Source organism: Opisthorchis viverrini (assembly GCF_000715545.1).
Source record: "Opisthorchis viverrini unplaced genomic scaffold opera_v5_268, whole genome shotgun sequence".
In the NCBI taxonomy this organism is placed as follows: Eukaryota; Metazoa; Platyhelminthes; class Trematoda; order Opisthorchiida; family Opisthorchiidae; genus Opisthorchis; species Opisthorchis viverrini.
The window spans coordinates 96,779-115,141 of NW_008751926.1; the positions used below are offsets into that span (position 1 = coordinate 96,779).

At 43.9% G+C, this 18,363-nt stretch overlaps 1 protein-coding gene across 1 annotated transcript; it reads left to right on the plus strand.

Annotated features, from left to right (window-relative positions):
• Positions 1 to 3,695: 3,695 nt before the first annotated feature.
• On the plus strand, positions 3,696 to 4,409 carry T265_14807 (hypothetical protein; the record flags this gene model as incomplete). Its single annotated transcript, XM_009175371.1, has 1 exon — positions 3,696 to 4,409. A coding segment is annotated over one exon (714 nt), but the record flags the coding sequence as incomplete, so codon positions are not given.
• Positions 4,410 to 18,363: the final 13,954 nt, after the last annotated feature.

Sequence of the window (18,363 nt, forward strand, 5' to 3'; positions counted from 1 at the left end):
TTTAGACTCAACCCTTGTATTTACGCATCTTTTATGTGAGCTTCCGCCTCCACTGCGTTGCTGTATACCCCACCTCCCCAGATCTTCGGTGGACAAAACTGTCAGATGTATCCACTATACGGCAAATACGCGGTTTTCACATCTGAAGATGATGCCTAACCTTGGAGCGATTAGAAAATGATGTTTCAATGGCTTTGTTCTACTCTTTTATCGAAGTGAGTTAGAATGCTCGTGAGTGGTGTTTCTCACCGTCATTCGTGAGCCATGAGTCAGATGTCGCCGTGTCAATTCCACCGAATTTACCCATCACTCATCATGCCTAGTGGCGCTCTATTTCACTGACCAACAAAAGTTTTTTAGCTGCTGTGTGCTTGGGGGCCCCAACTGCTTTGGTCCCACCGATCGTTTTCTATTGTTAGGGAGGTTTTCACGACCTAAACCACCTAAGTATGATAACTCACCATGCGACTGGAAGAGCTGAAACGCAAATGAGGGTATATCGTGTGAGACAGACCATGCAAGAACATACCAAGGATGAAGTTTGTAGTTAGGTAACCAGCCGGTAGACTTCGCAAACTACGCAATATCCCCTATCCCTTGCGAAATTTACCCTTCATTCGGCCAAATTACATTCGATGTCTTCAAAGTCATCAGTGAGAGGTGTTTCCGGAAGGAATAAGCTGTTCCGCGGTAGGAAACTGGTCACATTCCACTCGCTGGACTGGCCATGAAACCCACTTCCTGTAGCGGAAGACTATGCCTCACAGAGTCCATTCCGCTCACTTGCGAGCACAATCGATGAAACATAGTCTTACCAACCAAGTAAAAAGGTCCCTGTCCGTAAAATCAACTCAGATGAAAGCTGCCGTCATTCCGGGCGAAGACGGCAATGGCTGGTGACACTTGCTTTGTATGACTGAATATGTTGTGCGGAGAAATACACTCATCTCCAAATCAATTTGGTTTTCATGGGAGACTCAATTGAATCTCTCGTTTATGATGTCCCCCAGCTGAATATGCTGCCCACGAAACCGGTCGTGGGCTGTCGAAGAGTTCTCAGCAACCTTGTGAGTAGTTTCCTTTATGCTGTGCGGAGGTTTCGATGATCCCAGTTGTCCAAAGGGAGCCCCCCAACAATATGGACGACATGACCGTACTGCACAGGTTTATGATTTTAATAGCCGTTTAGGGATGTCGTAAGATGCAACTGCTTCGCATATCCAGAGGCAGTCACTCTAGAGCTGCCAAAAATGTTTTTTTTACTATATAGGTTCTGATTGATCGATTTTACCCTGGATGCTTGTAAATACATATACTGTTTATCTGCGGTCAGTGGAAGCACGGACAAAATGTTTTACCAAGCAATCTTATCAGGGATTTGGTACAATGTTTCTTTGAAGCACGGATTGCATTGTGGGAGTTTCTCTTGGTTTACTGCTAGAAGAAAGTGGAGGAATTTGTACGCTGTTTAGTTTATGATTTGGCTGTGTCCAGCTGGTAACATCTGACTTCATTGTGCAAATTTGCTCTTGCTGATTTCAGTAATGTACAAAACTTTATATCGTTCTAGTGTTAGGAAGAACATGAACTGATTGAAGGCAATCCTTTCGTCACCTCGTCTGAGTTTGAGGATGAGACATCTCATTGCTTCGTGGGTCTCTAACAAAACAGACTGGCGTTTTGGAGACTGAATCAAAGTATTAGGATTTTGGCTATTTTTCAATGAAGAAGATTCATCGGGGGCGAGCGAGATAGGCTAAAAATTATTTTTATTAAGTATACGTTGGTTCTGTGCATACTTTCATATAACTCATTTCCAACGCAAAATGGCCAACTTCTGTCGTTTTGTCGGGAATTAAGGGTTTTATAGGGCAACGTCTTGGGCGCCACCCACCACGAACTTGTCAAGCGCAGCGAAAGCAAATGGGTTGATCAATTGGGGCTTCCTAATGAAGCAGCGTAAGATTCAACTCGCGTTAGGTCCCCAGTGTCGTTCAGCTTCTGTTCAAGGTGCAGCGTTAGCCTTTGCACAACCTATGTGCAGGTTAGCACGAGAATTTTCGAGGATGATGGAAAGGGACTGCCATCATGGCCGCTGGATTCCGCATGTCATCTCACCTCCCAGACAGGTGGAGCCGATTCATATTCTCACCGGCGCTGAGTTGGAATCAAAGTTGAGCTAACATCTATGGAAATATCATTGAGCCCTCAGATAGACAATGGTCCCCGACACATACTTTCGCTTTTTTTGGAAACACGTAACACGAGAAACAGTGACTAGGACTTTCCTAACTGGGGTTCATCATCATAACCATACGTTGTGAAAACTGCGTACTTGACATGCAGTGGTCATAGCTCCCAAAGTTTCGTTCACCGAGGGAGATGGACAGAAGGCTGCGCATTGGAAGCGGTAGCTGATATAATTGATGCGTAAATTCGGGATTGCCATTGGATTTTTAATTGGGGAGATTAGGAGGCACTGAAGGCAATAGCTTTGATGCATGAGCGCCATTGAGGGCGTGACTAAACCAAGTCTGACAATGTTTCTAGCCATTGGTGTGTTCTGTCTCGGGGTCCGCATCCAGGAAGGTGGCAGTGACCAGCGCAGGTGAGTTTGCTGGTAGCGGCTTTCATGCTTCACTGCCAAGTGATTGCTTGGCCTCGCTTGGTTCGTTTTTACCATTCACCTCTGCGACAGGCAGAGGTTACACGGGGACAATTCATTGAGAGCGACTGACAACTTTACTCGTTCCCCAAGATACTCATCGCCGACCTGGGGCGAACTTTCCAACATAGATTGGCACTGCACTTCAGAGCACGTACGAACCTGGGACGGTACCGTCAAGTCGGTCATCGGGCGGTTCGATTTCTAGCCAGCATGCAATATCCGTTGCTGGAGTCCGAGTCTGATCTCAGTCTGTGGGAAGCTTACCGCAGTTCAGGTAAAGAAAAAGTGTAAAGATGACTCACCCTGTCAGAGGATCTAAAGCAAACAAATGCCATGATGTAATTACCAATGATTATCCGAAATCTGAACCCATGTCTTTCTAGTCTCGTTCCTTCGACTATTCTGTGCCTCCTTATTGTTTGCGTTCATTTCGTGACCTCATTCAGCTGTTAATTACATTACATTACATCCTTGGAAATGTCATGTAGAATGCCTTAAAGATGTCAGCCTACGAATTTCGAGCCTGACTGCTGGACTGCAGATATAGGTCGTTATACCTGCTTGCTCCGTACGTTTGAACGATTGATGTCGATAACTAGAATACAGTGGGTGATTGTTATAAGAAAACCGAGACGACTACGGGACTACTCGTCCCTGTTTTCAGTAGACATCGTGGAAATGCCAAAGCGATAGAGGAGAATGTCGGTAGCTCAGGTAGCGTAGATGGTCGTTGGTGATGAAACGTTTGCAACCAAATTGCCCAGCTCAGCGAACAAGCCAACGACCCTGCCAAAGCAATGTCCGTTCGAGCTTACCAAGTGTTATCACAAAGTGCCGCTTCCGGAAGTTCTGACTAATACCCAGCAAAAGAAGATGGATCTGATTGCAAAAGCCTCCCGGATATTTAGACGCTGGATTGTTTGTTTAGATGGATCCACTCTAAAAATCGATGCAAATGTTTGAAATCTCTCACTCATTACATTTCGTATGCATCACCAAATTCGGCACGGCAGTTGGGTCCAAAGATATGCATTCGGGTGGTGACTGTGCGTACGTGGAAGTTGAACTAAGCTGTCACGACAGTCAAAATGGAAACTCGTCAACTTTGCATTCTCGTGTTGATTCAACTTTGAAGAAGGACATTATGGCTAGAAAATCTAAAACTCAGGTATACGGAAAAGGCTCATCGGAAGTGTCGGAAAGGTTTTTGGATTCTCTGAATTCCGGCATTACGCAGTCATCTGACATCACCGGTCGAAGTGAATTTGGAGGGGATTCAAACTGTTTTTCGATGCACAGGATGAAAAGGGGAAAAATTCAAAACTCAAAAATTCACTTTAGTCAAACGGAAGCCACGGAACTAACCCAAACAGAGAGCTCAGACAGTCCGTTCAATTCACATCCAAGTACTGTTGGGATAAAGCCCTCTTTAGCTGAAAAGTTACATTTATTGGGGTATATCAAAAGTTCACTTGACGATTATACGTCGAGGCTGGTCAGAGAGAGTGCCGCCTGTCGGACAGCCAGTTTGGAGACCAGCGGGGAGTTAATAAAATCGTTGGACAAGTTGCAGTCGGAGACCGCTCGGTTCCGCTCTCGGAACGGAAGTCTGAACGAGAAGGTTGAGGGACGAGCCCAAGTAAACAAACGTTTGCGTGCCAAAATCAAAGCGCTCGTTACAGCATCTCAGAAACTGTGCACCGATGTGGTTAGTCTACAATCCCAAAATGATACGGACATGTAATTCCATGCCACGAAACGGTCCACATTCCTCAGGAATGTTTTATAGAGCGAGAGGGTGACTGTAACAGGTAACTTCACCGACAATCGTGACTCAGCCGCGTGAATTATTAACCGTCATTATTGCATATTACGACCGGTACACAAGGAAGAAGTCTTTTTAGTGAAGAGTTCGGTGTCAGCTGCAATGGCCAGTGCTATGTTTCTGCGGTCTTTGATGTGTTTTTTAGTTGAGCCTTCTGCGGTATGTGTGGACATTATTCACCGCCAGCCACGGGCTTCAGCTGACTCATTTCAAGTGTGAAATCACCGAGAAACTGACAGCTCCTGCGATTCCTTCTGGGTAAACCGTGATTCTTGGGAAATTTCCCAGTTCCATATACATCAACATAAATGGACTGGTGTGAGTGAAAAGCCAGTTCACACATTTGACCATTCATAGGCTGAAGCGTTCACTATTCTGGAGGAATATTTCTCACAAGCTATTAAAAATTATTGATTCAGCAACTCATAAATGGTAGCGAGTTATTATTCTCAGGAATCACTCGCAAAACCCCGATGAGGTCGAGCAATTACATCACACACTTTACTTGAATCTCGTCTTTTTTCACATTCAGTTCCTTGTTTCAAGCAGAGTCATAATCAACGGCATTATTCTGGACTAAATAACTGAAAGTCTGTTAATGGCCCTGATCAGTGGACTAGTTGAAATCAATGCCATAGCCTCATCACCATGAGAAGGAGTACCATTGATGCTCATAGTGATACTGAAACATTATCTCCTCTAGTACTCCATACTCCTCTAGTACGAAATAGTAAGTAAAGATGTTTCCTAATAAGCAAGTGATCAGGACACGCTTTTTAGTGAGCAGTCAAACTCCCAAAGACAGCCTCTACCGAAGGCTGAAGGGGACAAAATACCGTTCAGGTTTAGCCATATTAGTGACCTCTGTAAAGAAAGTGCATAGCCTAAGAGTTGATGAATGCATACTTCCCCTATGATAATGCATCTTGAGAATCCACAAGAATAGTCAAACACAAGAAAGCCTTCTGAGTTAAACTGGCCCACCCTACCAGCCCGGCTATGGAGATCGACTACCGATAACCTGAGATCTGATCGAATGAAAATTGTTCATTTATCCCAATATATGGTTATGCGGAGCTAGGCAGAACGGTTTGGAATGACAACAACATTATGTTAGTGCCAAAGCATGAAGAATGATCGTAGAGCATAAAACTTTGTGCCTTATCAAAGCTTTCCGGGAATGACCGACTGAATGACTGCGAATCATAGCGTACCTGGCGCCAAACTCAATTTTCGGAGCACTCCGTCGTTGTCCAGCAGTTCGTTCTGCGCTCGGTGAGGTTTGACGTAACTGGTCAAAAACGGGGTGAGAGTATCCGCTTCAAATGTGATGTAATGGTTTCTTGAACAAATGGGTTTAGTTCATGCTTTGTCGGTGTCAGTTACTCTCTGGCTTCAGTAAGCCAAAGGGCATACATAAAGCACCCTTCCGGTGTTTTACTGCCACGCCACCGGAAGGAAACACGAGAGCCGAGATAATTCCAAGTTGCCCAAGCCTAGACAGCAGTCGAGAGGCAGAGGTCGGGTTCGAACCACGGACCTTCCGGTCAGCAGGTTCACGACTTAACCACTGAGCCATCTCCAGCTCCAGTAGGCCAAGGACATGGATATTGATACCGATCGTTAATTGTTTCCATAACTGCAGTCGCTCTCGCTGTTGCATCCATCAGTGCGACGTAAATGCCGTCAACACAACTTCTCACTTAAATTTCGTGGTAGAAAAGCTTGACATTTGTGATTTCTAATGTCATCTCCAGTTGTAGTCATCCCTTGCGGAAGCTTAGCCGCTGAAAGAACATAAATAACGTCTGGTTTCACCAGATCACATGGTTCTTGTGGCAGTATCACCATGAGTGAAAAGGTCGGGTTTTAGCATGGGCGTTTCGGGGATTATTTATTCCTTTAAATGTCTAAAATTATTGACCAACTTGTCGTCCGCGGTTGCAGTTCCGAACAGTAATACCAGTCCAGTCCAGTGTGTGTGTGTGTGTGTGTGTGTGTGTGTGTGAGAAGCATAGTTGTTGTGGTGATGTAAAAGGCAGTTAATAAAAAACTGGGTAGAGTTTTCGTGCCAGCTTGATAACCCATTCCCTAAGACATACAAAGTTTTCTCAATGAAGACCCATTAAAGAAGTTTAACATGAACAGTGGTTGTAGTGGTCTGGCTACCCAAAAAGCTACTTTACCAGGAGTGTATGGCAAAGAAATAAAAATACTAAGGCTAGTTTGTGTGTACAGTAATAAAGAGGTCAGATGGAACAGACTCACTAATAATTGTTCTCTTTAAAATAGTTCGTCTTTGGCCCAGGTCAGTGAGTAAACAATAATCCAATCATGGCTGTCCAGGGGTCTTCACGTGAACAGTTCTCATCTATAGATTCCGAAGATTGTCTGAAATGTTGTGATACCAGAGTTAGCACATGAGACTCGCGAATGACCGCTGTAAGCGCGAGCGAAATCAGAAGAGAGAGAGAGAGAGTAGAAGCACGTGACCACATTTGTATTGCGTGAAATTGCACAAGCGCGCGTTTTTGTAGTTTTTCGTATTCAAACAAAAAACGGCTATGCGATCGACACGTAATGTTATAATGGAAGAAAAAGGAAGATACAAAACACAACTTCGTAAAGTCCGTGGTTTTTCCATTTTTCCAGTCTCGTAGTTTGTATGTGGCCAAAAGAACTTGAAGTTCTGGGTGTAACTTTGTCCAGCAAATGAGAGTAGCCTCTACTGAAAAGCTGAGGAGCGTTGTTGAGCTGTTTTAACCTTGGTGAGAACAAACAGCAGCTGTGCTCTTCCGGTGATCAGCTGAACACGATACCGCTCGGCAAAGACTGTCTGATTCGCCAAGATCCATGTGTGCCTAGCTGCTAACAATCATTTACGTTAGAGGTATCAGATACCCTTTAGATACCATATAAACACAAGTGGACTTGGATGAAATCCTCGCCCAAACACACGCTGGCAAACCCGTGTGATGCCAAATTGGTTACAAGCTAATTTTTCAACTCAGCGAACAAATCAAGTGACACCTAATTGACAGTCGGTTGACGCATCCGAGCTGTCAGTATATATTGAAGCCAAGTCAGATTTCCTTAACGCATTCAGCGACAGCTGGTTGGTTTTACCGATGGCTCCGCAGATCACTTTATTCCTTCCCATAACCAAAAATTGTGCAACTTAGTGGAGGGTAACAGTGTACTTTGAAGTTTATGAACGTGCACAATAAAGCCTACAATAGGGCAAAGCCTGTACTCCTCATGGAAGTATTGCCTATTCAAGAAAAAACCTTGTCGGGAACCAGAAGATGTAATCTATGGACTTCGCGTCCAGAGTCATAGAGACAGCATTTGAGCTAATGGGACTTCACTGCAGCCGGGCGCCGGACTCTTGACCGATATGTTGGCCAGCAGATAACTTACAGATGGACATAATTAGTTCAGTAGTTTCCAGATAAGATGAAAAATTTGGTGTTGAATGAAAAAAGTTCCAGCAAAGAGGCATTCAAGAACCTGCTTAGGCATCACTCAGGTGACAATCTAATTAAAGCAGTTTGTCACATACACAAGTGAAATTCGTTTTTCTGTTCATAGTACCAATCAGAAGATACTTTCATCTTTGATGAAACAGGGAAGCCACTTCGTTTTCTAACGAATACTAATTTCTCGCTTTTGGGAATCAAAGAAGGTCTTGAAACTTTTAACTCTTGTACCTTCATGCTGCAGCGTTGTCGAGGCACTGCCGCCATTTGCCGGGGGGAGCAGTACCCGTCTGTATGGCGTGAAGTGGCTACGATCTTGGGAGAACCGCTGACAGTACGTTCATTTGTTGACGACAACTGCTGTCAAATCCTTGTTATTAGGGAAATAAACTTTTGAAAGAATTGCATGGTTTCGTTCTCGTTTTGGACCGAATCCCAAAACAAGCGATGCTTCGAAGTAACAAGTGGGATGAGCACCCTAGTTTGGGTTGATCACCCAAGTTTCCATTTCGCTGTGGATTTGTGTTGGCATGCGAAGTCCGATGGTGTTCTAAGTTGGGTGAATAGGTTTTCTTTCCAAGTGGCCCGGTTACACAACACCAGTGTTCGTGTTTGGGTTTTTGTACTGGAATCGAAAGAGCCTGGTCATCTCAGCAATCTCTATTGACAAATCCCTCACGTTAGCGATGATTGCTCCAATTTCGTCACTGCTTACGTAACCAGTCCTGAAACTTCAACCACATACCGTGACTTGGTGACAGTAGGCGCATAGTTTCTCTCTTTATCACATCCGTCCTGTGTTCCGTGAAAACTAGCTGCCGAAGCCTTTCGGATGATCACCGAATTGTGCCGGAGAATGCGAAAGTACCAGACTGGTGGATGGGCAAATAAGCCGGTGACCAAACCCAACAGCAATTCTCCGAAATATGATGTAAACAAATAGCTAAACGTTCAAGTAACTCAAAATGACATTTGGAAATGTGTAGCCCTCACGCTACGGAAATAGTTGTCCAGAACGTTAGTTAATTTTCCTGATACTGGGCATCTCAAGTAGCCGCGCGTTTTTAATTGGCCATACAAGTACTAAATTTACTCGGTGAAGAACAAGAAAAAAGTAAAACGGTCCTCCCATAGTGCGACTGGCCTCGTATGTCAAGTTACTGTCAGGTAGACTTAATGGCGAATAGCGTTTGAATCACGGATAGCTTACCCACTTCAAAGACAGCATACGTTAGAACAGTAGACTAGGATCAAGGGTATCAGGACGGATGTGGTTGAGGCGAACGAGGATGGTGCACTCGAATAAACTTTTGTCAGTGAGAACACTAAGGTTCTTACCGAGACACTTCAGAAACCGCCCGAGTCATTAGCGTGGGAGTAGACCTTCCATGCGATGACTGGACGATTGAATTAGCTGCACAGATTGAAGAATGAACAGAGATTCATTCCCAGTCTACGTCACAAGAAATTCGTTGAAGCACCAAAGGAATTATATACAGCAAAAAGTGGAATATTTTTAATAAATCTAAGATTTTTGGAACACAGTGGGCCTAAACGCATACCGGTTTTTTAAGCAGGACAACAAGCTGCTCTCTTGCTCACATGCTAAAGAGAGTATTGTTTTCTGTGTCCGATTCAGAGTGGTGGCAGCAGAGAGGTGGCTACCCTTGACCTACCAAAGGAGTGTGAAAGACGTTTAGGTACTCTCGGTGCTACTCACCTTCCAGGATGGAGGTTGTGTGGCTCCCACCGCGCCTTGTTGGAGACGCTGTAAGATATGGCTGACAATGAATGTCAATGGCATTCCTAATGTAAGGTTCAGTCCAGATTTCCTGAATGAGTGTTTGACGGTGTAAGCACCTCGGAATGATTGTACTAAGCTAGTACTAAGTCGATCCCCATCCACTTTTATTGTTTTCTCCATAATAAGCCTTTCAAATCAACCATGGTAGCAATGCATCAATGTTGAACTCTGATGTCATGCTGCCGATGATGACGAAGAGGCAGTACACTTTCAAACATTACTTCACAACCCCTCAAAACTATATTTAAACTATCTGAAAGAGCTATCTGAAGCCTCCGTGAAGATGAATGTTTCATACCCACCTAAGAAAGGTGAACTTTGAGGGACAAAATGGGCTGCGAAACAGATCGCCTGACAAAGAACGCAAAACATCCTCAGAACTATTCTCACTGGGTGGACCATTATTGAAAAAATGAGATTTCGCACCTGATTTGTACACTCTAGGGGACTAGAAATTTCCCGACATAAATCAGGGACGCTACAATCATGCCACTGCTCAAAGTAAAAGGGAGGTTGACAGAAAAGGATAACTTTGTAGGGACTAGTCTCCCTGTTACACATCATACTCAACCATCTGAATGCTGATATTCTGAAAGAAATAATCCACGAATAGCGATTGGGATTCCTAGGGAGAGGCAGCACGGCTGACCTTATTCTCGCAGTACATCAGGTGAAACAAAAAATACCGGGAACTGGACCGACCGCAATAGACTCTGTTCGTAGAATCCTCGAGATAATGAGGCGAGGTAAAACGTGCTGCAAAAGCTTGACCTACCCGAAAGAAACCATCACTATTGTCAGATCCCTTCAGTACATGATGAGAGTCAGATAAAGTATTTGTAGAACCATCCTTTTCCAAGTTCAATAATGGCGCCGGAATAAAGTAAGTTTGCATTCTCGATCCAACTTTCTATAAGCTGCAAGTATGCTTTGTGCGAAAGAGTTTCATAATACTGAAGATGGTGTATCGACATTACATCCTCCAGAAGGTCGCCTCTTCTACTCAAAGGGTTTCATGATCAAAAAGGACCAAAATACATGTGTCAATTTTGCGAACAGCTACTTTATTTGCGCAGTAAGAGGCGGAAATGCAGCAAATAAGTTTAAACGTTGCCTCGATAGTATCTTGCTTTGGTCTACATTTCTTTACAGCTATATGAAGGGTTTACATTGTAAACCAAACAGCCGCAGCGCAACCTCGGCAGCTTCTTGTCGGCTGACTCCACAATAGAGAGCGCATTGCAAGCTGCGGTGTTGAAGGTAAGCGCCTCTCTTGGTCACCCATAAATAAGCCATCACATCATGCGCTTGGGCACCAAAGTCGCAGTGCACAAAGCTGTTGTACTGTTTTCACTAGTATGTGGCAGAGAAACGCGGGTACCATACCTAAAGCCCACGAAAATGCCTGACGAATTTTACCTACACTGTCTGTGCAAAATATTTCGAATTCATGGGTTAGATCAAACTTTGAGCACCGGTCTTCTTCAGTGAATCAAAACCAACGGAATGAATCACCGTCAGTCAAACAATACGACTTAATTGCAAACGTTTCGTCGCCAGTCTAAGTGACATGATTGGTGCGCTTTTGGGGAGAATGGTGTAGATGAGCAATGTGTTTAAGGTTGTGCATTGAGTAGTGTGGCGTGTAATTTAATATACTTGCTGGTAGGCAGGGCTAACCTTCGATCATGATTGGTTTTTCTGTTAGGCGGTTCCATCGATTGTCCGTTATACTGTGTCCCGATGACCACGTGACCTTTGAACTTGGCCTCCACGCTCTCAGACTCTGATCGGTGCTGGATTGATCCCTCTAGGTTCCAACACAAAATGACACAACCTACTATTGGAATCAAGTAGAAGTTTGGGCCTCCTGTATTTATGACTAATTTTACCCTATGAACTCTGCGCGAGACCAACCGCTGAAGGGCTGGCTGATCTCAGCGTCTGATTTTCGGATTCTTGGCGCGTTCTGCCAGTAGGGTGAAACGTGTGTTGGTACCAAAAATAAGCGGGCAGCGAGTGCCTGTTCGTTGGAGATACCTCACAGTACTACCACACTAAATGGGAAAATGAATGGCGGAAAGGTTGCGATAAGTAAGCGAGTAACCAAGCTACTCGTGAGTAGCCAAAAGTAACCGACGATGGTGCTGATTCCTCTGGCCCATTCGACGACACGACAGGCCCCATGAGTTGTCCGGAACAAAGAAACCGTGTGGTCAGATTACAAAAGAGGTGGCACATCTGGTATCAAACTAATGTTACAAGTAAAATGTATCAACCCACGGGGATAACCATTTCGCGCACCAATGAGAGATGTCCATCTTGGCCAATCTGGATCTTTTCCACTTTTCGGACGTCAATGATAGTGCGTCAAGTATTAGGAAGCATATGAATCAGACTGTCTAGTTTGTAGCTAAACTGGACAAAAAAGTGTCAGATTAGATATTAAGGTTGAAACACAACATTTAACGCCAACTGATCTCATGACGGGACACATTAGTCAGACGAATTAGGATTGAGGGGGTTCATTTCCTTAAGCCAAACGAGGTAGCCATGGTTATAGAAGCTGACTTCAAGAGACGAGCTCTTGTGGAACAACTGTTGACGACGCCATTCCATGGCATATCATTCACTGTTTGTGGGAGTTGTCTTCAGTCATTTCAAAGGACGTTTTATAACGAGGTGGTTGGTATCCGCGCGGCTGGACAACAAATCCTCTCATGCTGATTTGATTCAATATTCTGTTTAGTTTTATGTCACTTTGCTCCTATAGGTTTGATGGTTTGAGGCCATAAGTAGTTACAGGTTTACTACATACAGAAAGAATTGAGCTGCCGAACACTTTCAGGTTTAATTCTGCCAAGCGCGGGTAAACGCATCTGCAATCACTAGCTCCAGTTACCCCTTGATGCGCTTTCGATCATTCTGCAATGGGATTTTGAGGATTTAAAAAACCTCATTTCAGGAAGTCACCAGTTTTGTAAGACTTCATGTTGATCTAACACAGCAAAATGGAGTTTTGTAAACTGCGTCAAAATACCATTAAGCAGCTACCCGCATAGCAGTGGAATTTCCCTTTTTTCGAGAATGGAAACTAATAGAAATCTTTTGAGAACATAATTTGGTGATCTGCATGCTTCTGCAAAAGCCATCGACAAACGCGGTTGCATAATGTTTACTAAAACAGTCCATTTCAGTCTGGTGGTTTGTCCGAAATTAGAGTCTACATGGAACAACATCTGGACTACCACTCAGTACGGAATAGCTAAGCGCTTTAAAACGAGTAGGAGAGCACCGGATAAACACAATTTGCTAAATATCGAGCATTTTCTGAGAAATTCTATTAGTCTATTCATCATACGATCGAGGATACTTTTTCAAATTTGGGAATATCCTTTTAGATGTTACGGAGATACGGTTTTCATATTCTCTTCCTCTCCTGGCTTCGTTCAAGACGAACCAGGAAAGCAACGAATAGCTCGAAGTAAGGAAGGGTTTGTGTATTCCAACATGCTGCTTGTTATGAACAGGCAGTGAAATGATGGGAAATCTACAAAACGTCTAATCAACGGTAAATATTTGTTCCTGACTTGAAATCAACTCATTTAAACGTTTTCTTCATTATTTAGGCGCCATATATGTAAAGCACACCGGTGATGAAGCGCTTAGCGCTACAACATACCAGAAAATCGTCTACTTCACATAACCACGCCCTGCTGCCCACAGAGTCAAGGAATAAGGCTGTGATCGATCTAAATTTACTGGCCTGAATAGTGTTCAGTGGCCCCTGATTTCTTCATTCTGTATGAGAAAAAAACAGGGTTATTCACCAAGCAGCCTTTAACCCCAGTTGGCCCCATATCATTGTGATCATTATGCCCGTCACCTCTAAGGCAAGCTAACTAGTTTTATTGAGTTCAGTCGGAAGAAACACATGGCTTCTGAGAATTCAAGCGGATTTATAAACTGCCTTCTTACCACTGCGTGTTTTGTGTAGGCACACAGTTCAGACATTCCCTGCGTTCATAAGCGATGCCGAGTTACGTACAAGTGACACAAGGTAGAATAATTGTTGTCAGGGTGGTTGACTGCAAGGTTGTTGGAGCTCGGGTTAGAGAAGTAGCAGAGAAAGGCACTAGAGCCGAGCGACTTCTAACCTAAAAGCGAGCCCCGGACCACCTGGCACCTCTGGGTTTAATAGTTGCTCCCACGGTAGCGTTACAGATGAAGTCCAGTCTTGAAGACAAGAATTACATTGGCGAATTTGAGCCACTTGTGGCATCCAAAAAGCGTCTCACTTGGTCGTGCGTATCAGCGCGGGAGGTATTGTTGTGCGGCTGCGAGACTTGGCTATTTCCGGTGAAAGATCTGAGACATCTTCAGGTCATTTAGGTGAACCCAACACAAAACCGGCCATTTTGAGAAGTGGTTTCTTGACAAAAGTTGTTTCCCCTTGTTTTATTAAAGTGAGCAACTCGTTGAAGGTCGGGTAGAAACTATTGCATATACTATATAGAGGAGATTCGGATCGGCGTCGGCATGCACTCTGAATGTTGAATCATAAGCTAACGTCCACAAACGAATTTGAGCGGGCATATGAGACAAATACCATGTGTGCTGCATGGATGGAAAAGCACCTGATTGGGTAGTGGGCGTTATTTCGAAGGACTCCTCTTTTGTATATTTGTAATGTACTACTCATAAGGTTGCTGAAAATTCGTCGACAGCCCACGACCGGTTTCGCCTTTCTTGGGGCTCATCAGGTAGGCGCAGTCCCCGAGTTTCTGTCAACCTTATGTTCTACTTGAAACCAAATTGCACGAAGTCAGCGAAATGAGCAGTACATTACAAATATACATGTATTGCGATATCGTAGTGACTGAAAAATGAGGCGACCTGGTGCAGCACATTCGATTGCCTGGAAACATCACAAACGAGAGATTTATTTGACTCCTATTTTGCTTTTGAAAAATGGTCACAAAGATTGTTATCGGAAAAAATAATCTGTTTGGCCATCTAACAGTGTGCGTCTAGGTATGACAGGTAAGAACTTGTGAGCGCCGATGTACTCATCAAAGATTCCACAGATTCCAGACTAATATTCTAGTTCCACAACTCTTTTTTCATTCCCTTTATTTATCTCTTCATTCTCCTTATTTCGATTAGGTTTCGAAATTTCACGAGTTTTAGGAATCGAATGAGTGAATGCGGCTTTCAGAAAGTATTGCATCAAAGCTATTTCACCTTTCTTCCAATTAGACCACATATAAGCCGGTAAAAAGGATCTATCGCAAACAGATTCGAACACTCAGATCAAGTCCCAAACTGTGGCGAGAAATCTGCGTCCGACGGATAATTCATCGTTTCAAACGAATGGTTTGAGTCTGAGAGGAAAACCTACTTAAGCCGGTGGAATTTCCTACTCAATTCATTTGTCTTAGACGTACTTCACGTAAGTCAGATGACAAGAGCTATCGCAAACAGTCGACCTTTGAAATATGACCAAGATTTACGGCGTTTTTAAACATCAATACCAAAGTTGGTTTTACTACTCGGGGTGGTGACAGGCAATTGGTGGTTGGTAATTGTCCAGTAGCTGTCACTATCTCCTGTGAAATTCTACCGGTTTTGTGTTTTGGTGGCCTCACCTAATGGGCAGTTTGGCCTTGATTATGTCCTGAAGAAAGTAATGCTACATGCGAAATATTGCCCAACAAGGTCGTTGCCAATTGTTTCCCGTACTTCGTCGCACTGGGGCGTCATCATATACGTAAGAGCAAGCAAGACGGAGTCGATGGACTGCAGTCAGTAAATATCTGTTCTATTGGTTCAGGGGCTTTCCTATCATGCATCACGTGGAACCAGATATTGATCTGAAAACTGATGAACAGCATTTGAATCATTCTGCGTCACGCTAGACATATGCCCAAGCTTGCACTTGAATACCGACTGCTGCTTGCTCCCATTCCAGCCACATTTGTGTGGTTCCACTCGTTGACCTGTTCACAGCGGGCTTTATTGTGTATTTTTATGATAATTTATTGGAGTCACATGGCTTGTTTAATCGCTGCCATGATACTGGACGACTATGCTGTTATTGAGGTAGAGACACGGTTTAACTGTTCAGCTGAGGATAGACTGAGGCGATTACAAATTAACCAAGGGTATTGGCGACGAACATCACGCTTATTGGAGCTAAGCACTGACCGTCAACCAAACAATACGACTTGTATGCTGGATCAGCAAGCCAACCCAGTCCTAAAGTCATGGGATTTATGTCTGCACTTTTCTCCAGTCGTGGCTCCTTTGCGTACCTGGGGTAAACTGACTTTCTTGTGTGCACTCGGATTGCATTTGTGCCATGTGTTCACATTTTTCCTATTTCGGAAAGCTTTTCTCCTATTTAACACATACGCTAGTCTGCTTGCAATGTTAAGCTATTGTATAATTTACGGGGTGATTTTAGAGCAACAGGACTGTGTTGAATCACTTCACAGTCGACTAGCTAAAGATGTTCCATTGGAGCCAGACTACTGGTCTACCGGACTTAGCTACTGGCTTTTTGGTTATGTTGCGTTATCTCTGGTGCCTCAGACAGTCATCTTGTTACTACTATTGTTAAATAACCACGAGAATTTGTAAAGCTACATCATCGTTATTTCACTACACTTCTTTGGGTAAAGGCCCAACGCCAACCAGATAAATAAGACCGACGATTCTCAAAGGTAGCCAAAAGCTAGAAAGAAACCAGCATTGAGCAGAAGCAAGTTAGCGTCGCAGACACCCGAGAAGATTTTGTCCAAGCACCAGTATCGCGAGGTGAATTCGAATTATCCCCATAGGAGGAATCAAAAGCCATACAATTTCCCCAGATTCAGTAGTTAGGCTTCATGAGGCATCCATGCTCTCATGAACGAAAAGAAAAAGATTGTGAAAAACCTATGGATATCAGTCTAGGTGGCAGAGAGCAATGGATCTGGCAGTCAGTAGTAGCGAACGGACAGAGCAGGCTATAGCAGTTCCATCTCATGGGAATCGGGCAAGTCATGGATGATAGTTCTACTACCACATATTACGTTCGATTAGAAGACAGTACTGAGACTCGACAAATACCCATCTCCACACCAGTCTAGTTTTCACGGGAGGCACACATGAGTCTCTTGTTTATGATGCAAATGAGTGTGTTTGTCGAATTTTGTGCAATTTGCATTCAGGCGGAACATAAGGTTGACGGAAAATTCGGGAGTGCACCAACCCGATGAACCTCAAGAGTAAAACCGGCTGTGGGCCGTCGAACAGATTTCGGCGACTTTATGAGTAGTGTTACTACGTATGTACCGTAGTGACACTCACTCACTTTTCACGTATATACGAAGAATTCAGTAGTACAATAGCGATCAATAAATACACGCAAAACACTCAAAACCTTAAATGGGAACAGTGTTGTCAGCCAGGAAGCAGTGTGTTGGGATGCCAGGAATAATCAGAAAGACAAAGATGGTTAGCGTAAATGACTAAACCGAATGTTACGTGTCTTAAGCTCAACCAACTCAGTGATTCAAAAGCACGGGGCTGCAAACCTACGGCTCCCGTTCTACTAGATCCCTTAACACCTACCGGAGAGTGATTCCTGTCGACAGCGATTGGACTGGATACAGACTCCCTCAGAGCGTAGCAAACACGCTGAAGTCAGATACCCTAAACGCGAAGAACCAAGAGTGCCACGCTAGCCACTGGTGAAGCAGAACTCTAGTATGTACTTCCACAATCATAAGAGTACGGGAGAGGTGGTGTAGTTCCCATGTCTTAGTAAGACGCATTACCAGCAGTCACTTCAGGCCGATCTGGTATAAATACATCAGATTAAGTGTGCGCTTAAATATCGAAGTGAAACAAGAACCCGGACATTGTGACCTGATTAGGACACATTATAAAAGATGATTGGCGGATGAATAAACCCTTGTCATAGGTCATTCTCCAATCATAGCAACTTACTCCGCATGAGTCGGATACAAATTGTGCACCCGGCTTAAGTAATGGCAGTTGCATCACTCAGAGGCAATAAAGTGATGAGCTCATTTATTCATCCAAACATTGGACATACCTCGTTAATTGTTTATTACGCATGAAATCACTACCCGGAAGCATTCACCTTTGATGACAAGTGTGTCACCCAATGTACTTCCCTATAGGATTAAACTATCTATTATCAAAATTTATTGAAGCAAATGTTCTACAGCTGCACGCCATTCGTTATTGTGAACTTTTCTTATGAACTATATTTGCTGGAGTGCCGGTCGACTCTACGCCATGTTTCTCTTAGCTGAACAGACCTACACCGATGAAGATGAAAAATAACATCGACTTACATCGTCTCCTACAAACTCTGAAAATACAGCGTTTCACATTGTACCCACATGATGAGTTTCAATAATGTTGAACAACCTCATGTGGTTGCTTTCGTCTTATCTTTGGGGGACACCAAAATCGCCTTCTCGTGTGAGACTTTCCTTAAAAGCGAATGACTGTAAGCATAGCAACCATGCCCAAGGTAAGCTTAACTAAGGCTAGTTCAAGTGCACGAGGC